The sequence below is a fragment of the Hyperoodon ampullatus genome (genome assembly GCF_949752795.1).
Source record: "Hyperoodon ampullatus genome assembly, chromosome: 1".
Taxonomy (NCBI): Eukaryota; Metazoa; Chordata; class Mammalia; order Artiodactyla; family Ziphiidae; genus Hyperoodon; species Hyperoodon ampullatus.
In genome coordinates this window covers 195,489,392-195,516,010 of record NC_136914.1, presented here as the reverse complement: position 1 = coordinate 195,516,010, position 26,619 = coordinate 195,489,392, and the positions used below count along the sequence as shown (strand labels likewise).

The window sequence follows — 26,619 nt, the reverse complement described above, 5'->3', positions numbered from 1 at the left end:
TCCATTTGGCTTGTTTCCAGTTTTTGGCTAGTTGTGAACAAAGCTGCTGAGCATCGTGCATCGTGAGGATGCGCTTTCATTTCTCATTGGTAAATACCTAGGAGAGTAACTGCTGACTCAAAAGGTAGGTACATTAATTTTATAACTGCCAAATATTTTCCCATTGTTTGCCTTTTTGTTACTGAGCTGTAGGAGTTAATTCAAAGATAATACTTTCAATTTGCTTTAAACAAAGAACAATTTATAACCTTAGCATAAAAGGGCTCCCACTTACCTCTGTGGCTGCCACTTTTTAGCTAATTTTATTCCAAATTTGCTGAAAAAAGTTAATGTGATACTACATACATGGGGAAGATTGCTGAGAGATCAGTTGGTGAATCAAGCTAGATCAACTTTACTGAATTAAATAAGGAATAACTGCAAACCAAAGAAGAAATACTGATGAAATCCATTCTAAATAAGAATAAGGAAAGCTAAGAAAAGGCTAAAACAAAACAAGTATTTTATGTAAGTAAAAAAAGTAAACTTTGGGTATATTCTATAACCTAGATTATTAACGAACATTAAATTAAAAGTCTCCTTTTTAAGAATGTCTGTATGTGTAAAACTGAGTCACTTTGCTGTACAGCAGGGATTGGCACAGCACTGTAAATCAATTATACTTCAATAAATAAATAAAATTCTACTTTTTAGTCTCACCTGTTTCATTGCTGTTTCACCTATTTTGTCAGAATGTTTGCGAATGCTTTCCAAAAAGTCTTTGAGATCAGACATGGAGATTTCTTTAATATCTTCACGGAGCTTAGGAAGATTTTCTATCATTAGCTGACAAAACCGGTATTGACTAACCCGGGGAAAATACACATTCTCTAATTGTTCCATAGTTTTTAGAGCAGAATAATACCTGTGAGAAGTTAAAAAGAACACTCTATAAAAAGTTCTTATTACATTTATTTTACAAGTAAGTCCAAATAATCAGTCCAACACTCCCAACAAAAAGGATATTGTTATAGTAAAAATAAAATAAATAAAATTAACATCTATTTCTATTTACTAAACACAAACTACAAACCATATGAAAAAGTTGCAGGATGAAAATTCACTAACAAACAACTTCTGTACTTCATTTCATCTAAATCTATAACATCACAAGCATCATCACAGTCATCATAATACCTTAAATGTATACATGTATAATAGTTCCAAAATTTTTAATTAGAATATTTAGTTATTTGATATATGATTTCATGATATCTCTCCCATCCACATCCCCTACTATCAAAAAAGTACACAGCACAGGTTTAAATCAAATCAAAGTGAAATATATTTTAAGAAAAATTTTTTGGAAAATTTTACACTCTTTAAGGCAATTAGAAATAATATTGTGTCACAAAAACCATTTAAAAAGCCATTAATAGAGTAATGTTTTTTCAATTCAAAAAATATTTTTTGAATGCCTATTACTTATAAAAGCATTGGTGGGGGCTTCCCTGGTGGCACAGTGGTTGAGAGTCCGCCTGCCAATGCAGGGGACACGGGTTCGTGCCCCGGTCCGGGAGGATCCCACATGCCGCGGAGCAGCTGGGCCCGTGAACCATGGCCACTGAGCCTGCACATCCGGAGCCTGTGCTCTGCAGCGGGAGAGGCCACAACAGTGAGGCCTGCGTACCGCACAAAAAAAAAAAAAAAAAAAAAATTGGTGAAGATGGCGGTGTGGGAAGACGTGGAGTTAGCATCTCCCCACAACTAGGACGCCTGTCAGCCACTGGTGCGGGGCTGTGATGCCCAAGGAGATGGGAGTGAACCAGTTGGAGGTAGGGAGACTGAGCGGGGAGGAGAAGTGGAGGCCAGACAGGATCGGTGCCCCTGAGGCCAGGGAGATGAGGAGAGGCAGGTGGGAGGGACTCTCCGGGAGGAGCGGGAGAGGAGCAGAGGGCGATCACCTGGCCCACTGGGCCCGGGGAGCCTGCTGAGCTCCCAAGCCTGTCCCCCCACCTCCAAAGCCCTATCCAGGCCACGCGGGTGCTGGGGGCATAGGAGGGAGGCTGGGGAGATCAGGAGAGGCAGGCGGGAGGGGCCCTCCAGGACTGAGGAGCAGGAGAGGAGAGGAGGGTGTTTGCCCCGACCACTGGAGCCCAGGAAGCCTGCTGGGCTCCCAGGTGAGGTCCCCTGCCCTCTGAGACCAGGGGTGGGGGGCACGCCTGGTAACCTTCTGTTCCTTCAGCCTAAGCCCCACCCCCCACAGCCCCCAGGGCCTTTTCCAGACCTGTGGGTCCAGAGCATTGGCCCCACCCACAGCCCAAACCTCACCCTTGCTTAGGCCCCGCCCTCCACATCCCAGGCCTCGCTCCCCCCCTTTTTTTTTCCTTTTCCCTCCTCTTTTTTACTATTGTGGTACTGATGTACCTTCCAGTTGTTGATTCATCTATATTTTTATTTTTATATTCTTTCTAACATATCTGTTAATTTCCTAGTCTTATTTTATTTTTTACTTTGTTATTGTTCTTTTTTTTTTTTTTTTTTTTTTTTGCCACCCCATGGGGCTTGCAGGATCTTGGTTCAGGAGCCCGGGGTTGGGAAGAAGCTCCTGCAGTGGGAGCTCCGAGTCCCAACCACTGGACTAACAGAGACCTTCGTACATCCAACCTGACTTAAAACACTGATATCTGTGTGACAAAAAATAATTTTTTTAAAGAAGAAAAAGAGGGACTTCCCTGGTGGTGCAGTGGTTAAGAGTCCGCCTGCCAATGCAGGGGACATGGGTTGGATCCCTGGTCCAGGAAGATCCCACATGCCAGGGAGCAACTGAGCCCATGTGCTACGACTACTGAGCCTGCGCTGTAGAGGCCACGAGCCACAACTACTGAGCCCACATGCCACAACTGCTGAAGCCCACGTGCCTAGAGCCCGTGCTCCACAACAAGAGAAGCCACCACAATGAGAAGCCCGCGCACCGCAACAAAGAGTAGCCCCCGCTCGCCACAACTAGAGAAAGCCCGCACACAGCAACGAAGACCCAATGCAGCTAAAAATAAATTAATTTATAAAACTAAAAAATAGCTTTAAAAATAAACTCACTTTCACTTTAAAAAAAAGTAGGTTCACAAAGTACCCAGCACAATGGAAGTAAACAGACCCACCCACATCAAAGCTCACACCAGGAAATTACAGACCACAGATGACAAAGAGAAGATGCTAAAAGAGAGAAAATGTGGGTCACAAACTATGGATGAGAAATCAGAATGACTTCAAACTTCTCATTGGCAAACGTGGAAGTTGGAGGGCATGAAAGATAGGGTGTGTGTGTGTGTTGTGTGTGTGTGTGTGTGTGTGTGTGTGTGTTATATAATAAGCCTACCTAGCATGCAGATGCAGATCTTAGTTTCTAAATACCATTACTCACTAAAAGGAGCTGTACTTTGGAGGACAGCTCCAGATCTAGGGCAAGAAAAGTACATGAGTCTGGAACATCTTACTCATTGTATGATAAGCAAGAAAGCACTCAAAGACTCCTCAAATGAGGACACAGGAACTGGCTTAAGGGGTTCCCCTAGACAAACTGGGGACAATTTGTGCATCAAAAAGAATAAAGAGAATTACAGATTATAACTCATTTATTTTTTAAAAATCTGTGAGTCCATAGTGATAATCAGAAAAACAAACAGCTAAAAAGAGGAAAAGTTCTTTACATTAAAAAGTCACCTAATAAATGTTAAAGGAACGATAGAAGTATAAAAATCACCATTTTGTAACCCCAATGTGATAAGTGACTAAAATAAAAATCCTAAAACCACTGGGTGAAAGATTGTCAAGAAACAGGACTCAAAATATCACCCCCCACAGATTACATATTAATTGCAAAGAGAAAAATATACCTTTTCTTAAGAGATCTGATAGCCATCCCCTTAAGCAAATCATCAAATTTAGGATAACCTAGAGATAATCTGATAGCATATACCTTCTGATGTCATACACAATACCACTTATGTTGTACTCATGCCAAAAACATGTAATCTGCATCTAATCATGAGAGAATGATCAAACAAATCCAAAATGCCCTGGTCTACAAGACAACTAACCTTTTCTTTGTTTTTCATGAGAAACAAAGAAAAGTGGGAAGACTATTCTAGATTACAGGGACAAAAAAATACATACTAACCAATATTTCAGGAAGGAAAAGAAGATATAAGACATTTTGGGGACAACTGGGTAAATTTAGATATAAATATTAGATTACGAATATCTGAAGAAATATATAATGCCCCAAGCTTGAAAATAGAGAAGTAATAGTAAAACTTAGTTATTTAATGACATAAATGTAAATACCAAAATAATTTCTTAAAAGAGGTAAAGGTTTTTGCCCCTAGGAAGGAGGAATGGTGAATGGCAAAAAGGGAAGGTGATGTCTGGGTTTTTTTTTTTGCAACAAACACACAGAACTATTAACTATTATTGTACTTAAAATATGAGGATGTACAACTTTGATAGATAAAATACAATAAATTAATAATATACACATAAAATAAAAGACTCTTTCAGAATAGATTATGGCTCATGTATTAGTTAGGAACAAAATCATTCTACAATTAGTACCAATTGGTAAAGACCAATAAAATTCAATGTAAAGCACTATGAAGCAGGACATACACAAATCTGAGTATAGATTTGCATATACTGCAATGTGATAATTAAGCAGTTATTAATAAACAAAAAGAAATGATTATTTCCCTGTTTCAAGCACATCTCATTCTGATTTTTCTATGTAATTTAAAATTGTTCATCTTTAAAACATTTTAAACATAATTATATCTAATGCTCCTACAGCAATTCATAAACTACTTTAAATTACTTTATCTTCCATCTGTCATGTATTCATATGTATTATAAAAGAGAACATGAACTACACTAGCCCAGATTACCAAAATGTAACTACCCACACTTTGCTTTCACAAAGTACACATTTAGCCTTTGATTGTATGCAACATTAACGTGTTGTTAAGTTAATCAATATTTTTTCATTCCTGTTCAGTTGTCTATTTGTTCTTCATCAATATTATCAATCTCTGATATCAATTACAAAGGACAAGGATCCACAAATAAATGGCTAAGGACTGCTTTACTGAATGATCCTGATGGGCAAATTGCATTAACAAAGAATGGTTAAACACAGAAAAGCAACACTTCAGATGATTCACTATAATTTTATCTGTGCTCTCAGTAATAGGAAAAAAAACTCTTATTAAAAACAATTAGGAAAGAAAACAACTCACCTTTTTGCACTCATCTGTTCTTTCAGCTTACTGTACATTTCCAGCACTGCATTAAAAAATATAACTTATTTTAGCTTTCAAAATAAAAAAAAATTTTGAGAGATGAAAATAATTAAAGCAGGGAAGAACATATAAATTCATAATTTTCTCCATACCTTGATTTAGGCTTATATTTTCAAATAAAATTTTATACTTCAATTAAATGAAAACATTTAAATTTCTACATATATTGAACATTACATAAATTAATACATTATATTGAAATGGGAACACTTGTACATGCTAACACCTATAACTGAGACAACAACCTAGTAACAATTATCCTAATCAGAAACTTACTAATATCTCTTCCTGCAGTGGAAGTGGAAGTTTGGATTTTAGTTATTTGAGAGAGAAAGCTGAGCAACAGTGAGATCAATTGATTTTGATTCAATATACCAAATAAAATAATGCAACTGTGTTACAGCTCACTAAACAAAATTTTACACCAAACGCACAGAGAAAGAAAAAACTCAAAAGTTTACAGCGGAGAGTAAATTATAATAAAGGCATAAATAAACATAACAAAGTATCTATATTTGTTTTATCATTTCCATCGAAGGCTCAGAAATACAATTATTCAATAAAATTGTTATAGCTTCAGCAAGAAGACACACTGCCACCAAAAAGGTTTTAATGCAATGATGTAGATTACCATTCATCCTTAGTAAAATTTCAAAGTATAAAGTAGGTAAATTACTGTTAGATCATCAAGTCAGCTCACATTTTCCTAGACAAGAGAGATAGACACATTTTTTTTTCAGATTTTTTACAGTCTTATGGCTACTCCCTAGGGGTCTTCAGGTTCACAAAAGATATTGTTTAACTGCCTCAAAAAACATAAAAACTGCAATGGTGGCTATAATGAACCAGCCCTAACTCTGCAGACCCTATATATATCTCTATCAAAGTCCCTTTATTGCAATGCAATATATCTCACATTTTCCAATCAAAGCATTAGAGTGAACACATAACCTAGGAAAGAGCCTAAAAAACTGCTGCTACAAGTATGAACTTTCTTTGAAGTCTCCTGTTTTATATCAACAATTCATGTAAATTTCACATCTACCTTATATTTCCATATTGTTTTCATATAAAAATAATGCTTTCCTCAAAAATAATTAATTAACTAATACACCAGGAAAACGCATTGTTTACCCTGTGACTTCTTATATCCTCTCATACTCCTCTTAACCTAAGGAGGAGTTAGGTAGTTGTACAGTAATGGCTCACTTGTCTTTATTCACATTAGATGGTGGGACCCTTCAGAGCTGGGACTATATCATTTTCAACTTTATATTTCCAATATCTACCATAATGCCTGACACAAAAAAGTAGGTATGAGTGTATAATTAGATAGAAGGATAGATGGAAGAAAGGAGGTAGTTCTGGATGTGGCTATTAAGAACACAATGTTGACATGAACTCAGATTTCCTGTCCAGCCTTGAGAGCAAAGACAGTAGCAGTAAAAAAAAATCTAGCTTCTACTTCCCTTTATTTCTCTATTTCAAATAGCCCACTAGGGTTGAATAAGCTGAATTTACTCTTTCTTATTCCATCAGTACCCAACTTTTTAGGCTCATTACCATTCAGGGACAAAGCATTCAAACCTAGAGGCTGTGTTCATGACTATTTCAGTGTATCTGATGGTGACAAAGAGGTATTATTAAGCATTACTATAAGGAAATAGGTTTCTCAACCCTAAAACCTAACATAATAAGCAGACATTTTATTTACTCAAAGTTAATGTGCAGATATCCCTGGTCCATTAGAAATTAAGATGAGCAGAATTTCAGTGATTCTAAAACCAAAAAAAGCTTTATTCTCACAAGTCAGAAAACAATTTTTTTAGCTAATAAAATATGCTAACAGTTTATGTAATTTGTAGTCTAAGCTAAATTTACATTATATAAATATTATACAAAGCACCTTATTCGATTGCCCTGGATATGGAGGTTCAGGTTCCTTCCAAAAAAAAAAAATAAGTTAAAAATGGGACACTGAGATTTAGCTTACTATATTAAAAAAGGATGTCATATACCTGTTTCCTTTTGTTTGAACAGGGTATATCCAGGTAAAGAAAGTACTGGTTAGTTTCTTCAGAATTTATTTGATGTCCCAGGAATATGTGAGCCCTAACAGAGACACCAGAAACTCAAAACCTAAAACGTCAGTCTTCCCAAAATATAAGACGAAAGGCAAGACCGAAAAAGGGAAAAGATCTAGCACTTTTGGATGTTTTCTTAGTAGCAAAATGAAATTGTGACCAAAGACAAACCTGCTTAAGTGACAAAAAGAAAACAATGGAAAACTAAAGGTAAAAAAATTAGGCAAATTAGGAAAATGAAAGAAAACGTAATCAAAAGACACTCTCTCCATGGGAAAGTATTCTGAGGGGAAAAAAGGCAGGGGGTGGGTTGGGGAGGGACCGAGGGCAAACTAGGCAGAAAGGAAATGGAAAGGTAGAGGTTGTTCTAGGAGACTGATGTGACAGATCATCAAATAGGGGCCTTATAATAAGGAAAACCATGAAAATTCAGGGAATAAAGTAGATAAGAAAGAATACCATGGGCTCTGGGGGGGGGACAATCACCAAGTATTCTGTAATACCTATAATGAATAATGACTATACACTACCATTAAATTACAATTTCACCAAGCTGAACGTTACATTATAGTCAAGTTTAACTTACCTGGAAGGCATAGCTGCAATTTTTCTACTACAGTTGTAATATTCCTCTGCTGAATTCTACATCGAATAATATCTTCTGTTTGGACTATCACCTTAAAAAGAAGAAATGTCCATATTTTTAAATGAACAGTTAAATTGCATCCACATATTGAATACACAAAAAAATGTATCATTTTCTCACCTCCTTTCCAGCATCTTGAAATCTTCGGTTGGTATCAGTAACTTGCACCTTAAAAATAATTTCACCTTAGTTAGACAAATACACATAAAACTGCCCTGATGTAACTGCTCACCCTTGTAATCAGATCATGCTTCATGAGAAACTTAGAACAAAGAAATGCAAATTCAAATTAACTCTACAGCTTGAACTTGAACTTTTGATTGAAAAGGGCTTTTGTTAACTTCAATTACTTATGACAGTTCTTTTTAACAGATTCTGTGGCAAACTTCTCAAATTTAATCCAGATTTTTGAACTTTACTTGCTTCTCTAAGTCTGTAAAACAATTCAAATCACTGACCCAGTTGACCACTGGTCCCTTTTTGATAACTTCAATGAGGTCTATGTGCCATTCATTGTCTGTAGGAAATGGTGATTGCATTTTATGGTAATTAAACATTCATACTTTGCTGAATGCAAACACTGGGTGGTTGATTAACATCAAACACGGAAATCTCAATCCACAGCAACATTTTAATGCTGCAGGTGCAGGCAAAGCTCAACCTCAAATTTTCCCACATATTAAGTGACTCATTAGGTCATCATAGTAAGGAAGCACATTCTGGTTTATTAAAAATCTCATTAATTTCTGAACAAAGATGCTCAGTGACCTCATTGATGCTGTATTTGGTCTCTTGTTATCTGAATATCCTTTATATAATGGTTTTCTAATCATAACCTCTGGTGAACCAGGGTCATTCTGTCTGCTAAGCTCTCCAAATGTAAAGAAAAGATAAATAGGACAATTCTTATAACTAAATATTTTGTATTCTGACAGAACAAATCCATGTCTCATTTAATAAATAATGTTTTTGCTGTGTGGCAGAAAATGTAGACCAACTTTCCTTAAGGAAACTACACATTGCTATTAAACTAAGAAAAAAACCCAGAAAACAGTTTCACTATTATTAAATAATTTTGAGAACACAATCATTTATAGTAAGTTTTTAGAAGTTTTCAGAAGATAGCTTTTTATCAATATAGTAGTAATCGTCACTTTAGAACTCTAAAACTCCAAATGAGGCCTTTCATTGTGTGAATTTTTTTAGTTCAATTCCCTGCATGGAAAGAAATCCTGTTAAGTAAATGCATTACTTGGTTTACAAAAAAAAAAAAGAGATTACTCCTGTCATTAGCATGACAACTGTATTAATAGAGCATTCCCAAATATGTACACTAATCCACTTCTTAAAAATAGTGCATTTAATAATGATTTGTAAATATGCACTATAAACTAATACTTGAGTAATTTGAGAGCAAAGGTAAATAGAATTTTAACTGTTTCTTACCTTCAGTTTTTCTGCATCAGTCCTTACTTTAAGGAGTTCTGTAATAGCATCTACAAAACCCTGATGATGAAAATTACACATCTTTTCAATTTCCTTGTCATGATTACGGATACAAGCATCTAACTTTTCCATAAACTTCTTGTGTGCATTTGGTTGGTCATCATACACAGACCTGTATATATACAAAAAGAAAGCTAACATTAACTTCCCAGTTCACCAAAATTTACTCTTTATTAAGCCCAACCCAATCTCTGCAAGAGCTGATATCTTAAATTTTTTTTTTTTAATTTTATTTATTTATTTATTTATTTATGGCTGTGTTGGCTCTTCGTTTTTGTGCCAGGGCTTTCTGTAGTTGCGGCAAGTGGGGGCCACTCCTCATCGCGGTGCGCGGGCCTCTCACTATCTCGGCCTCTCTTGTTTCGGAGCACAGGCTCCAGATGCGCAGGCTCAGTAATTGTGGCTCACGGGGCTAGTCGCTCCGCGGCACGTGGGATCTTCCCAGGCCAGGGCCCGAACCCGTGTCCCCTGCATCGGCAGGCAGACTCTCAACCACTGCACCACCAGGGAAGCCCAAGAGCTGATATCTTAAAATAAAATCTCTGAACAAACAAACTAGGTTGACAGTACTGACATTAATAGAAATAATTTGGGTGGAAAATACTTAACTTCTTGTTGAACATGTTAATATTTAAAGAGCCACAAGCCCTCTAGATATATCACTAGGCATCTGGAAATAAAAGTCTGAGATTCAGGAGATGAGTCTTCAACATACTAGTGCTCAAAAAAGAATCACTAAGTGAATGATGAAGGAATGAATGAACAAACTCCTGATTTCTACAGCATTTACTATGTGTCAGGACATATTCTGAGTGCTTTATATATTAACTCTTTAATCCTCATAACGAGCCTGTAATGTAGTATTGTTATTACCCTTGTTAATTTACAGATAAGTTACAGATTATGTAACTGTCATAAATTCCACAACTAGCAAGTGACAGCTACTTGTTAGTTGTGGAATGAACATGAATACGGGATATGAATCCTGGTAATCTGGCTCCAGACTTCATATTCCCAAGTACGAGGCCATACTGCAATCACCCCAATGTTCTCTAAACATGACGTTTAGAGACTACTTTATCTTAGTATCTTAGCTACTGTATCTTAGCTCCTGCTGTCTCCACACTGAGGGACTTCCCCATCCACCATGAAGGAAAGGATTAACCTTGCCCAAAAGAAGGTTTGGGCCTTGCTCCCAACTCCTAGGCGGTTAGCCTTTGGAATGTCCTGCCTGATAGATGCCTTTGTTTACTTGGGCGCCTGGGGCAATGCCAAATAGTCTAAGCTAACAATGTGACTTACAATGTGATTTACAGTTGATGGGGGCATGGGACCACATTGTATGAGCTCTGGAGGAGCTGAAGATTAAGGTCAGCAACTCAGGCAGTCAGCCGTGCCTATGGGACCAACCCCCAGTAAAAGACACCATGGCTTGGGAGAGCTTCCCTGGTTAGTAATACTCCATGACTGTTACCATGCATCATTGCTGGGGGAAATAAGTGCTGTCCACATGACTCCAGTAGGAAAGGACAATTGGAAGCTCCCTGATGGAACTCTCCTAGATCCTGCCTGATGTGCCTTCTCCTGTTGTTAATTTTAATCTGTATCTTTTTAAAAATTATTATTATTTTATTTATTTATTTAGGCTGCACTGGGCTTTCGGGTTTCTCTAATTGCGGCACACAGGCTTAGTGGCAGTATGTGGGATCTTAGTTCCCCAACCAGGGATCAAACCCGGGCCCCCTGAGTTGGGAGCGCGGAGTGTCAACCACTGGACCATACTGAACCTGAAAGCAGTCTTGGGGACCTCCCAAAAATGTGCGCCCCCATCTGTTGCCCATGCTTTGAGGTTCAAGTCCCATTTCCTCCAGCAGGCCTTTTTCAATCATTTCCATGCCAAGTAATCTTTTCATCTGTAGGACAGACGAAAAGTCAGTCTGCTCACTCTGACACATTATATACAAATATTTCTTTACATTGTAACTTAAATGTTTCAAGTATATGTCATATATTGTGTTTCTCCACAAAGACCATAAGCTTCTTGAGGGCAGCCTCCATGTGGCAGATTTTTAGTGAGTACCTATTATAACACTAGACACAGCATTATAAGGTTGCAATCATTAAGAACTTGGGCCTTCAAGAGCTAAGCTAGAACTAGGCTCTGATCTTGGATATCTTCTCTTTTCTACCTATACTGTCTCTAGATCTCACCTAGACTTGAAGTTTTAAATTCCATAAACACTCTGACACCTCCCAAATTTATATTTCTAGGCCTGACCTCTCCCTTGAACTTCAAACTCATGCATCACTCCAACTGGATATCTGATAAGCATCTCAAATATGTCCAAAATGAATTCCTATCTTCTTCCCCAAACCCTGGTCCTCCCACAGCCTTCCCTCATATTAGTAAACTCCATTATTCTAGTTGTTCAGGCAAAAAAACCTTGAAATCATCCCTGACTATTCTCTTCTCTCACCTCCCCACCAAAACAATCCAGCCACATCTCACTACCTCCACTGGTATCACCCTGCACTAAGCCAACAACGTGTCTTGCCTAGATTATTGCCAACAGCTCCCTAACCAGTCTCCTTGATTCCACCCTTGTTTCCCTTCAGTCTGTTCTCAACAAAGTAGACAAAATAATCCCACTAAAATATAAGTCAGACCCCATGTCTCTCTTCTGCTCAAAACCCTATTTTTCTTACAGCAGCCTATAAAGCCCTACATAATTCTGCCCCATATTATCATAATGACCTCACTTCCTAATACTTTACTTATTCCACGCCAGCAACACTGGCCTCCTTGTGGTTCTTGAAACACACCAAGCACATTCCTGTCCTATGCTTTGCACGTGCTGTTTCCTCTAGCTGGATCACATTTCTCACACATGGCTGTCTCCCTCTCCTCCTTCAGGTTTTTGGGTCTCCTTCTTGATGAAGCCCTTTCTGGCCACAATATCCACATTATAAACACACACACACACAATTCCCTTTCCTGCTTTTTTTTTTTTTCTAAAATAAAGGAATTTACTTTGTCACTGCATCACTCTTACCACTATTGACTATGCTCTCTATTTCACACTTTTATTTTCTGTCTTTGCTCACTGGAATGTAAGTTGCAGGAGGGCAGAGAGTTTTTGTCTGTTTTGCTCCCTGTTGTACACCCAGCCCTAGAATAGAGCCTAACATGTAGCAGATGGTCAATAAATAATTGATAGATGGACAGATGGATGGATGGAATCAAAAAGGACACTTACTAGCTGCTCAACCTCAGCTAAGCCATCCAACTTCTCTAAATCCAAATTCTCTCAACAATAAAATAGGGACTTAAAAAAGTATCTACATCAGAGTGTTATGACAATTAAGTTAGTAAACATATGAAAAACTCTTAGCACAATAACTGACACATAGTAAGTGCTCAATATACACTGGCTACTATCATAGTATGCACATAAGAGACAACCAAATCCTTGTTAAATAAGTGAACCATCTCATCTGCTGAATAATTAAGTACTGGCTGCAAATATCAAATAGCTAGCACTCAATTACCCATGCTGTAGGAGTTAACTACCCCTAATACCTGACAATTGTATAGGAACTTTTATAATTTTTACATCTAATGTTTCATTTATTTCTTACACCACACCAGAGAAAATATCATTGCCTCCTTTTTACAAATGAGGAAACAGGCATAGAAATGGTAAATGAGTTGCCCAGCATCGCCTAGTTAGTGAGTGACTGATGCAGTACCAGAATTCCCATCTCATGCTTTTCCTATAATTAACACATATAGCCAACAAGAACTCTTAATTAAACAAACAACATTATACCAAAGGAAAATTTGTGTGCAAGAGGAAATTTATTTAACTGACCCTGGTGTGCTATAAACAAATTTTTATTTCATAATTGTGAACAAGTGTTATATTTCTTTAAGTAATGTATATATATGCATTTCTAAGATCATTTTTTACATATTTTAATAAAAGTTTGATATTTATCTGGCTCTTAAAATACCAGGTAGTAAACAGAAAATACCAAAAGAACCGGCTCTTTTTTTTTTTTTCTATTACTGTTGTAGCATTGTAGCAATAAACTAGCAAGAGGTATTTCAGGACTGCCCTACTACAATGTCTCTCCAAAGGAAAGTTTGACTCCTTTTGTGAGTGCAAAGGCAATACTGTTATCTCTTTAAAAAATAACACTGACACATATATAAAAAGAAAGAAGAGAAACAATAGTTATTTCCCAGAAGTCTATTTTATTTTAGAAAGTTCTTAAAGTCCAAACCTTAGTGTGCCTTTCCAATTTATTCTCTAGAGCTTTAAGAACTACTCCTGGGCTTCCCTGGTGGCGCAGTGGTTGAGAGTCCGCCTGCTGATGCAGGGGACATGGGTTCGTGTCCTGGTCCGGGAAGATCCCACATGCCACGGAGCGGCTGGGCCTGTGAGCCATGGCCGCTGGGCCTGCGCGTCCGGAGCCTGTGCTCCGCAAGGGGAGAGGCCACAACAGTGAGAGGCCCGCATACCGCGGGGAAAAAAAAAAAAAAAAGAACTACTGCTTCATAGTGATTCAGAACGCTGCCAGTGCATCTATCATAGCATCTATTTATATATATACACACATCTATAGGGATACAATACATATATTACAGCATATATATTAAAACATTTAATAGCAGTGTATTATAGCAGGTGAACACCTTTTTTCCTACTGATGTTATTAGTATGGAGAAAAACAATATCATGACATACGTAATACCCACCATCCATTAACAGAAAACCAAAGCCTGAAATGGGTGAACTACTTAAATTTCATGCCTTCTGCTATTAAAATAGAATGTTAAGTCCCAATATAGGAAATAAAATTAACATTAAAGAATTAGTACTGTGAATGAGAAGGAAGAGTAGGTCTTGATCTGCCTACTGATAAGTCTCTCCTGACCCTTGGTAACCATCTGCCATTCCAGTCCTGAGTACAAGCTGCACTCCAAGCTGATACAACCACTTGTCAACCACAATCCGTATCAAGGAGATCATTCTGAGCAGAGTACACAGAAATGAAGTTGAGATAAAGAAATGTTCTAAATCACAGAAATGAATTACATTTAAACAAAGTATTGAAGGATGACCTGGCAAGTGCCAGAATCCAAAATTCACCAAATGATAGAATATTCTAGGGTCCTGAAAAGAACCCTAGAAAGTTCATAGTTCTGCCTTTCTTAATTTAATAGATGCAACGCAAATCTAAAAGCCAAATCCAAGTACTCAAAACAGGCATTAATCACGACATGTAGTTGAGCTGACCCTCTACCCACTCGTATGAAAAGTAAAGTAAAAAATAATTACTCTAAAAATTTGCCAGTAAAGCCAATAACAAATAGCTAAGTGCATAGAGAGAGGCAGGAAGGGAGAAAAGGTGGGTATGTATAGAACACTGGAAAAAGGAAGAAAAGAAGAGCAATTCTTATCCCAAGAATTTTTGCATAGCAAGAATTATCAATCTTCTCTCTGAAGGGGTCCATGCTTAATTATAGAGATAATCTGGTGACAAGGTGGAGGGAGATGTTTATGGAGAGAAGCAGAGAAGATGTGCACTCCCTGTCAACAATTCCCCAGAGACTTAGTGGACTAAAGAGGAGTCATATTCTGCTGCTTCTGGCTTAATGTAATAAAGACTACAAAAAAAACAGTAACACACGACCAAGTACTCACTATTAGGTGATTTACATGCATTATCTCATTAGTATTCACTACAGCTTAATGATCTAGATACTGTTAGCATCCCAATTTACAAATGTAGTTTGGGAAGATTAAGACTTTAAGTCCAAAGTCACAGAGTAGTGGGACCAAGATTTAACCCCAGGTCTACCTAGCTCCAAAGCCAGTGCTCTTAACCATTATTTTAGACAGCCTCTCCAATCAGAAATGGTGATAAGCAGCATGAGAATGCAGAGAAGTTACCAGCATAGCAACTAACCAGATCACCTTTGAAGATCAACAATTGAGAATGACTCAGTAGGGAATCCCTGATGTGCACTGTTGCACCCATCAGGTGAAATCATCCAACGAACAGAAAAGGGGATGAGAACTGAGGCATAGCTAATTGTTAGGCAGCATTAAATTACAAACGCAAGAAAATAAGGAGGAATAAAGTATGAAGCAGAGAAAACTGAGGGCCCGGTACTCAGCTAACCTCAGCTGAAGGGACTCTGAAAAATCTATTTTTCTTTTTCCTTTTTATGTCTTTGAATGATAATCATTATTCTTTGAAATTCTGACTTGCAGGGCAAGAAAGGAAATACCATTCAGCACTATTCATTCCTTGAATCCTAAGTTGGTTAACAGTTGTATCCATCTAATTAGTGTGCAGATATATTGCTGTTCTAAATGTTCAAGCAATATACAATGTTAATGAAAATAATTTTTTCTTCTTTCAAAATGTCCCTGGGATTTTATAATGTCTATTGGCAAGCCTAATCAAGTTTCTATAAATAAATACACACAGATATGACAAAACCAGGAAGAGTGAACATTAGAAAGTCGGTAAATTTTCCACTACCCACATCCACTATGGTTGCAACTTAGTGGTCCATATATAGATAATGACTTCAGTATAAGAGTCCAGTCAGCATTTCCAAAAGCTTAGCACAATAAAACCTTACTTCTGGCAAAATTTAATGCTAATCAGACAAAAGTCAGATGCAAAATCAATTTTAAGAGATGACTTTAAAACTTCGTGAAGAAAAACAAAGATGGACTATGCTACACTATGATTTTATTTACATATTTTAACTTTAGCAACTAGGAATGCATAAAAGCATTCCCGTATTTGTCTTAAAAAAATCTTTATGTCTTAAAAGCATAGCAAAAAAAAAATTTTAGGTACACACTTTCTATCTTCATTATATCTAATCTTCCACACCAATGCAAAGTACGGAAATATGAGTTATCTCACAGTATATGATCATCTGATATATCAGGCTTACAGCATGTAAACAAGTAAATGTGCTTTCTGAAATGCCTCTTGAATTGTATGCACAGGGCTCCACCTAGTGGTAATAAAGTAAATACAAGAAAACTAAGATGTCATTTAAATGTTAAAATTGGTTCTTTGAAAATTAATGCTTTTATCATCAAATCAAATGTCTTAATGGAGGCACTCAGGCTACTTTGATATTTTAGACAGATGCTACGTTCTGTTAATAATATTAATAATTTACTAATCATATTCCAATTTTTTTAAGGAAAACATCTTTCTGAAGGAAAACAAACATTCACAAGATACTATGTGAAAAAGAACTCACTTATTACTGGCAACATAAGGATTTTTTTGTCAAAAAGCATATAATACCCGTACACTATTTTCAGTATCTTTTTCTTTCATTGTATCTTCATTGTAAAAAAAAAATTCCATCATAATAACTCTAAAGAAAATAAAATCTGTTTCCTGAGAAATTATTTTTTAAATTTTCTTTTACTAAAATAATTGTATCAGCTACTTCTGACTTCCACTGTATGCTTTTTAATGTCATTTTCTACTTTTTCAAACATTAACCATTTTTTCACCAGTTCCTCAAATGACACATTTGCCTTAATTCTGTACTTCTAGTAATAAAAAATTGTGTTTGCATCCATTTGAGCATTCTATATTCTTCCAGTCCATAGGCATTTTTCTATTCTCTCACCAATGTTTCAAATGGTTTATCAAACTTAATTTCTAAAATATTAATTTTATATTTCCAATAATTAGTATTCAAGATTTGGTATTTCATATTAATGAGATTATTTATGATACTTTTTCAGCAATTTCATATTTGTATTGAATGCTTTTCATGTTCTAAGTACCAATCATACTGATTAGCACTGAACTTTTGGTTACTAACTATAAAAATATACTTTTCTAATATTAAACATATTTATGACAATTAACCACCCTAGGATTATCAGCTTTTGACAAATTTAACATTCCTAAAAACGCTGCTATGAAAACAATGTTAAACGTAATACAGAAAAAGCGATCAGAAGTTTTCAAAAGCTATGAAAACCATCTTATCCAATACAAATTACTTACTATCAATCTCAAAAATAGTTTTAAGAAAAGGTTGTCGGTATATCCATAAATTTGGTAAATTCAGCAAATTGGTCATGCAACAAACCCGTCATTTGGCAAGTAATTTAAGGCCAAGATTTGAAAATATTTCCTTAAATAGAAGCACATGAATTGCTAGTTTAAGTTCTTTCAGAACAGGATACATGTAAGCCCCAAGTATAAAAGGGCAGTTACACACCAGTGAGATGCTACTTTGTCTCATCAGCAGTTCTCTGTGCCTACTGTATGGATCCTGGAAACTAGGAGAAGCTACACTGAGATACTCTAACTGCTCCTACCCTAAGTGACCACTTGGTTTTTGTATCCTACGCTATGTAAATTGGAAATGTAATCTAATTTTTCAGTGGAGCAGTGTCTTCAATACCAGTTTATAACCCACCTGAAAACCTGCAGCTAGAGTCAGAAATGGGACTTGATACAGTGCAACTCTCTTCAGCAGCCTTTAGATACATTTAAGGTGCCCAAAATTCCAGTAACATCCATATGAGAAACAATGAGCTAAAATATTCAAAGAGAGCAAATGAGTTCTCATTGGGGAGAAAAGCCCCTTTTAAATAAGGTCACATGATTTGGAATTCTTTTTTTTTTAAACAACAAATAGCAAAGACACCATTTCCCTTCCTTAAATACACAAAAGGACTGCTCAAAGTACCACTCCATCTTGGGGAAAAAAATAAATTTATATTACAGTTACTTAGCAATTTATAACAGCAAGAAAGAAAGTAGTCAATATAAGGTATCATGTTAAATGTTAGTATTCCTAACATTTTCCATTTCATCAAATACATCAAACATGAATAACAAATTCCCAGAACTTTCCCTGATTCTCTGTAATCCAGGTGCAAATAAGAAGTGAAATAGCTCAAAAGCATTAACAGCAGGATAAAGAGAAAGGAGAATTCTTTCCAACAATATTCATTAAGTACCAACAATGTACAACAGAAACTGAAAATTAAGCGCAAAAGACAGGCGTATGCACAGGTAACTTTAATACAGAGGATGGCTGCTCCCTAAATCATTAACATTTATCTGTGCTGAGCCTAACTCTTCAAGGAGGCAGGAAAGTAAATGAAGTTTTATAACACAGGTCCAAAATTCTCCGACACACCTTCTCTTTCCTTTGAACTTGGACAGGCTTATGACTGCTTCAACCAATGGAATATAACTTAAGTAATAGTATGTGACTTCAGAAGCTAGAAAGAAAAGCCATGCAGCTTCCACACAGAGGTCTTTAGATACTCATTCTGGGGAAAACCATCCATCACGTAAGAAATCTAACAATCCTAAAAATGACATGCTGAAGAGGCCACATGTGGGCACTCCCAAATGACAGCACATCAACTGCCAGCAATGTGAGTGAGCCACCGTGGCTGTCTAGTCCAGTTGAGCCTCAGCTGATTTTAGCCCAAGCAGCAACCAATACCTGACTGCAGCTGCATGAAAGACCCCAAGCCACAACTGTCCAGTAGAATCCTTCCCAAACCTCTGAAAAAGGTTTCTAAGTACATGAACAAATTGTTTAGACATTTGCTTAAAATATTTAAAATTGAATTAAATTTAAATCTTTTCCAGAATAATTCCTTTTTTCACTATTTCTTTTGCCCTTTTGGCACTAATCCTTTTTGGCACTGTCCTTAACTTCTTTTTTGACCCCAGGATGCTCCTCCCCACAATATGCCTCAGTCTTAAACTTCCTTCAGAATTCACCTCAAGATAGTTCCTTTGGGATACTTTCATGAATAGCTATATTGAATAATGACTTCCCCATTACCTGGAATTTTCCCAGCTCTTTTACATACAGTCTATAATACACTACCTTTTATTTATTTGTATAACACATCAAATTTATTCTCCAATTACTTAGTGTATGTTTTATCTTCTAAATTCCTTGAGAACTGAAGGTGTCTTCAGTCCACAAATGCTGTGAGGATGCAAAGAACTGCAAATCTTAATAAAGAGAAAAGGTTCACTAGAGGGCACTCTTCACCAAAAAGTAATCTCTAGAAATCCAACTATTTTTCTTTTACGATTGTATCAAAATACGGTGTGCATCTCATACTCAACCTAATTAACAACTAAGTACTGTGATATCAAAATAAAAATATTTCCTCCTTTCTTAAATCTGCTTTATGCTGTTATCTACTGCTTTAATATAATGGTTAAAAACAGCAGAACAACAAAAACAGACATACAAATCAATGGAACAAAATAGAGAGGCAAAAAATAAACCCACACACCTACGGTCAATTAATCTACGATAAAGGAGGCAAGAATATACAGTGGAGAAAAGACAAGCAAGTAGTGTTGGGAAAGCTGGACAGCTGCATGTAAATCAATGAAATTAAAACACTCCTTCACACCATATAAAAATAAACTCCAAATGGTTTAAAGATCTAACTATAAGACATGATACCATAAATCTCCTAGAAGAGAACATAGGCAAAACATCCTCAGACTTAAAACGTAGCAATATTTTCTTGGATCAGTCTCTCAAGTCAAAAGAAATAAGAGTAAATATAAACAAATGGGACCTAATCAAACTTAAAAGCTTCTGCACAGCCAAGGAAACCATTAACAAAATGAAAAGACAGGGCTTCCCTGGCGGCACAGTGGTTGAAAGTCTGCCTGCCGATGCAGGGGACACAGGTTCGTGCCCCAGTCCGGGAAGATCCCACATGCCGCAGAGCGGCTGGGCCCGTGAGCCATGGCCACTGAGCCTGCGCGTCCTGGAGCCTGTGCTCTGCAATGGGAGAGGCCACAACAGTGAGAGGCCCGCGTACCGCAAAAAAAAAAAAAAAAAATGAAAGTCAGCTGTAAATGCATTTCATTCTAACTCTGAAAGGATTCCAAAATTATGCATTTTTAAAATAAATATACATTAATACACATTAATTTAATTTTTATAATGTGTTTTTCAAAAGGCACTTTGCCAAATAAGTGTAATTCAGAAATAGTGTGGAAGAAAACCGAAAGATGGTTACCCTGATACAAGGCTGATCCTAACTCCCACTATTCATCCTGACCACACAGTCCACTTCTGCTGGTCATTTCACAGCTCAGCAGAAAAAACGGACAAAAAACAAGAAGCTGAGAAGAGCAATTCTGTGTCCATTCAAAAGCAGAATATAAACAAAATAAAAAATAAAAATAATCTTTTACATTTGTACTGGTGCTTTGCAATCCACAAAGCAATTCTGCAAACATCATTGCATCTGATACCAAGAACCCTAGGGAAGTGGACAGGGCAACTGGTTTTATCTCTGCCTCACAGATGAAGGAAATGAGGCTCAGAGAAGTTAAAGGATTTGCTCAACAGCACGTGTCTACAAAAGGCCAGAGCCAGGTCTACAATCCAAGTCTTGAACTCACATGGAGTGTTAGAGAATATTGCACGAAAAAAGGTAAAAGGAGCTCACTGCAAAAAATCACCAAACACTCAGTTGCTGAAATTCTTTACCTTAAATATGTCAGTAACATGTTCATTACTCAATTCCAGAGCATCTTTCTTATTACTATGGCAATGCCTCTATTAATGAATTCTCTCAAAATTAAGCTCCTTTAAAATGAAGTTGGCAATACTCAAACATCAACAACACACACACTCTCTCACAAACCACACAAATAGTTGCCTGCCTTCACATTCAGGCATGACAAAAACAGAAAACAAGACAACAAACAAACCATTGTACGTGGATTCTAATAGGCCTGGTCTACCAAATTGAAAAGAACTAGCCCTTCTAGTAAGAAAGGCTAAAAGCAAATCTGATTTATATTCTTTTTAACACAGGAATGAATGAACGAGGATAGGAATGATGAAAAAGAGAAGGCAGGGAAAGATGGCATCCTGTTTTTTCCATCATTTAGAATTGAAAAAGGGCCTGAAGACGGTACAAAGGTCAGTGATTTTTCTTGCATCAAGCAACCCCCAGTCCTGGAGAGAATAAACCAGAGACTGGCCTTACTAAAACTACTGGAGGCCTGTATCTTGTAACTGCAGAGCTGCAGAGGAATAAGGGACCTATATCTGACCTAGTACAAGTTCAAGATACAGGACCCGCCCTCCCTGAGTATAATTCTGGTCACATTCCTTACTGTTTCCAATCTAAATGTAAACCTTCCCACCTTCTAAAGTTAAAATTTAATAATGTTTTTATATTGCAGCTTTCATTATCTGATACTCTAAATCAGAAGGCAAAGCATCATGACTAAGATACAGGCTCAGAAGCCAAATGGCCTATGTTCATATCTAGCTCACCACTTACTGACTGCCTAGGGCAAATGACTTAATCTATCTCCACCTCAGTTTCTTCATCTGCAAAATGAGTACCTCATTTGCTTCTTATGAAGATTAAATAAAATAACACATATAAGTGTTTAAAACAGTGGCATATAGTAAATATTCAACAGATGTTAGCTATTACCTATTATTTCCTACATGATTATTTTCACTTCCAGGAACCAAGATTATTTTAGAGTTAATATCACTGTTCACAGAATTTCACAAAAAATAAGAACCACCTAAAAGTGCAACCATAGGAAATAATCAAATAGAGAAAATAGGTTGAAAATTATATATAATGTAATTTAACTTCATTTAACAAATATTTAACAAAGTTCAACATTTAAAATGTTGAATATCATAACTTCAATAAATAAATATTTGTTATTTCTAACATAAAAAATGACTAGAATTTTGATTATCTAAGCAGTAGGGGAAAAAAGTGATTTTTTCCCTCCTCTCTATTCTATATATTCTTCAAGTTTTCTATAATGAAGGTTCTTGTTTTTCATTAATTCAGTTCAAAAAGTATTTAATATGAGTCTGTTGTACCCATGGCATTATGCTACGTAACACAGTTGGAACTAATCAGAGATGCATGACAATAATAAGCTTCATGGACTATTACATTAGGCCTGCATTTAAGACATTTATTTAAAATATACAGGGAATTCCCTGGCGGTCCAGTGGTTACGACTCAGCACTTTCACTGCATGGCCCAGGTTCAATCCCTGGTTGAAGAACTAAGATCCTGCAAGCTGCACAGTACAACCAAAAAAAAAACAAAGAAAAGAAAATATATATCCTAAGAAATACAACTAAATAACATTGTGTAGCATTTTTTAAAATCCATGCTATAAGATTTCAGACACAGAAAATACACATATATGTATATGTGAGCATATATTTATTTATTTGTTTATTTATCCACATAGAATGCAGTCTTCTAAATGTCAAGATTTCATAGAGGAAATAGGACCTAAGAAAGGAATTCAGTGATGACAGGTAATACTTGAGTAGGTGGAGAAATAAGGAGGAGGGAATTCAATCATGGTAAACACAGCCAGGAAGGAACATAGATAGTATTGTGAAAAAGACAATTAAACTGTCTAACTGATATGAAGGATACCTGTTGTAAGTAGAGAGAATTCTATCATAACTCTTAGAGTAGTTATTCTTAACCTTTATCTGGGCAGTGGCCAGGGAGTGGCAAGACTCTTCTCTGCGATTTTAATAAAAGTTATATATCTTCTCCCCAGAAAAGTGCACAAACACAACGGCAATATATTTTTTGTCTCTGAAAACTGTTCACAAGGCTGAACGAGCAGTACAGCCCCTTCCCATCACAGTACGTTGCACCAGAGGTGTACAACTGATCCGAGCTGGTTCAATTAGACACATTCTTTCAGGAATTTTGAAGTGGAATTCAGAAATAGCCAGCTGTATGTGCCTGACTGACATATAGAAGCTGTAGGTAGTCATCCTCAAGTGCAGAGATAAGCAGAGAAAGCCAGACCTCAGAAAATGAAGACAGAATGAAGCATGGAGAAACAGAAAGAAATATGGTCTTCTACTTCTTTGTTCCAGTCTTTTGAGAAGTATGATTTTTGTGAGATACCCAGTAACTTTCATTTTTTTCCTTAAGTTAATTCAAGTTGGTTTGGTACTTACAACTAAAACAAACGAACAAAAAATCCTTAACTGAGACATACATGCACGCAGGCACACACGCACACAACACCCACACACATACACAATTTTACAATTATAAGGAGTTGACAAACTCCCTCATCTGATCAATACATTAGAGTACGTCTTCCCAAATGAATAAGTTATAGGCATACCACAATAATGACCATCTCAACCCTCATTCTAACTTTCTGTTTGTGACATGATATAAAAAATGCTGGGATGAATTACCACAAAATAATCCAGAAATAAAGGCATAGTTTAAACAGACGCTTGAGGAAAAGAAAATGTCAAACAGGTCTCTAGAATAATAATAATAAACAGTAATAATATAATGCCATCTAGCTTTTACACAACACTTTTAATTTCTTCAAAACATCCACAATATTGTACAGCCAAGTAAAGAACTCAGGATAAGTTAAGTGTCCTAAAATACCAGTGTTGTGTATCTAAACCAAATAGGTATCTTGTAGCTGCAGAGTAACTGAGAGTTTCTAGCAACTCTAGGAATGTATAAACACAGAAATGTATAAACACAACATTTAATTTCTTTCATCACAGAATGCTGAAAAAGATTTCTTGTTAACAAAATATTCACCCTTTTCCCATGAAATATTTCATCTAGTTTGCCACATGCATTCTTAGAATGCTTTAGTAAAAAATGCCCAGGTGTTTCCTCTAATTCAATTGAAGATAATTCTGTCAAACAATATTTCAATGATAGAGATGACATGCTCTAATTTTTTTAAAAATGGATATGATCATATCTTAGAGGATCATACAACCTATCAAAGCATCAAGATCAAGCAAAGGCAAAAAAGCAAAGGATGATTTTCTCCACATTTCTGATGTTATATTTTACTTGCCTTGTTTTCCTCTATGTACAATTTCTCAGCCTTGTTCTCAAGAATAGTATCCTGTTTCCATGCATAGGAAAGAGCCTAGTGCAGTCTGTTAGTTAACATTACTTCCTATAACTAGGACTGACATTCTGTAATACCAACATTAACACTCACTGGAATTCTGGTTAACAACACAGCACAAAGATGATGGTTAATGGACATCCTCTATGGTGAAATGTGAATTGATAATCAGCTAACAGAGATTTGCAATAGACTTCCTCCTTCCTGTTTTTACACTCCTGACCAAGGAGATGTCTCTTCCTGTTGACTTTTGTGCTACTTGGTAAAAAGCTAAAGATGAGGAATGGAAACACCTAATACACAGAAATTTAATTTCTCCTCTAGGATAACAAATTGAATTGCTAAATAAATTTTAATTCAAAAACCTTAAACAATTAAGCAGATTAATGAATGCAGACATAGACTGCTTCCCTAGAATTTAGAAAATTCAACAAAAATATCAAATTGTCTACAGCAGATCTAATGTGCAGTTTGCCTAATAACTTAAGAGATGATCTATATATGCTACCAAAGTCCTTTACAGGAGTATTAATCTATAATTAAGGAGGAATTCTCTTATGATTGACTTCTCAGCAAAACAACCAAAAACAAAACAACAAAAACAAAAACCACCATTCACCATGGAAAAGAGAAAATTATTTGAGCTTTACACTTACAATCTGTGCACTTTATGCTAAAAAATACAGTTCAAAATATAAGATTAATATTTATATACCCAAAACGTTAGCAACAAACTTTCATAAAACAGAAACTATAAGAGATGTGAGAAGAGACAGTAACAAATTAACAAAATGGGACAGTAACACACCTCTCTCAATTCAAGAAAGATCAGGTGAAAAACAATATGAGGCCTTAGAAGATATAACCAACTTATTTAATAAGGAGTCTGTGTGTAAAACTGAGAACCCAAATAAAAAATATGCTTTATTTTCAAGAGTACATGAAACACTCATGAAAACTAACCATATATTAAGCCACAAATAAAAACCTCAGTGAATTCCAAACAATAGAATTAGTGCAAACAGATTTACCTAACTGTAGTGTAATAAAACTAAAGATTAAAAGCAAATTTTTAAAAATAAAAAACTTCATATCTAGAAAAATTTTTAAAGACATACTATTAAAAAAACTGTTGGATCAAAGGGAAAATACAAAAATAAAACAGCAGAATTTCTTTAAGATAGCAATAAGGGGGCTTCCCTGGTGGCGCAGCGGTTGAGAGTCCGCCTGCCGATGCAGGGGACACGGGTTCGTGCCCCGGTCCGGGAGGATCCCACATGCCGCGGAGCAGCTAGGCCCGTGAGCCATGGCCGCTGAGCCTGCGTGTCCGGAGCCTGTGCTCCGCAACGGGAGAGGCCACAACAGTGAGAGGCCCGCATACAGCAAAAAAAAAAAAAAAAAAAAAAGATAGCAATAAGGAAAACAACAGAATATGTGAGATACAGCTAAATCAGTCATCAGAGAAAAATTAATAGCATTAAATAATTACCTCAATAAAATAAAATAAAGCAAATGCAAAATACAAAAAGCTAGAAAAAGAATAAAATAAATCAAAAGAAACAGAAGAAATAAATCGTTAAATATAAAAGCAGAAAGGAATGAGTTAGAAAACAAAAATTACTAGAATGAATAAATTCCAAGACAGATTTTTAAAAAAATCAACAAAACAGACCAACCACCAGCAAACCTAATCAAGGAAAAAGTGAGTGAAATCACAAATATCTACATTAGAACGGACAACGGGGATAAAACAAGCCATCAAAACTGAAGAAATTTTAGCATAAGACTACATTTGCACAACTCTACTCAAATAAATTTGAAGAAATGGATAATTTTTCAAAAGAATAAAACTTACTGACCCTGTATAGACAGAAAGTGTAACACAGACCAACTGTCACAGAAGAAATAAAGGAATCAAGACTATCCTACAAGAAAAAAAGAAAGGCACCAGACCCAGCTGATCTCATCGGTAATTCTAACAAAATTTTAAAGATTAGATAATAATCAATACTAATTATATTATTCCAAAGAAAAAGAAAGAAAACTTCCA

At 36.2% G+C, this 26,619-nt stretch overlaps 1 protein-coding gene across 4 annotated transcripts in view; it reads right to left on the bottom strand.

Moving 5' to 3' along the window:
• The window catches only part of EXOC6 (exocyst complex component 6), a gene marked incomplete at both ends in the record, with an annotated part of 202,380 nt that overhangs the window by 149,747 nt on the left and 26,014 nt on the right, over window positions 1-26,619 (bottom strand). For all 4 annotated transcript variants that reach the window (XM_079701106.1, XM_079701107.1, XM_079701108.1 and 1 more), the window contains 5 exons: window positions 700-904; window positions 5,271-5,316; window positions 8,004-8,094; window positions 8,184-8,231; window positions 9,510-9,681. In XM_079701106.1, the coding sequence (XP_079557232.1) occupies window positions 700-904; window positions 5,271-5,316; window positions 8,004-8,094; window positions 8,184-8,231; window positions 9,510-9,681 (562 nt within the window). The remainder of the gene's footprint in view (window positions 1-699; window positions 905-5,270; window positions 5,317-8,003; window positions 8,095-8,183; window positions 8,232-9,509; window positions 9,682-26,619) is intronic.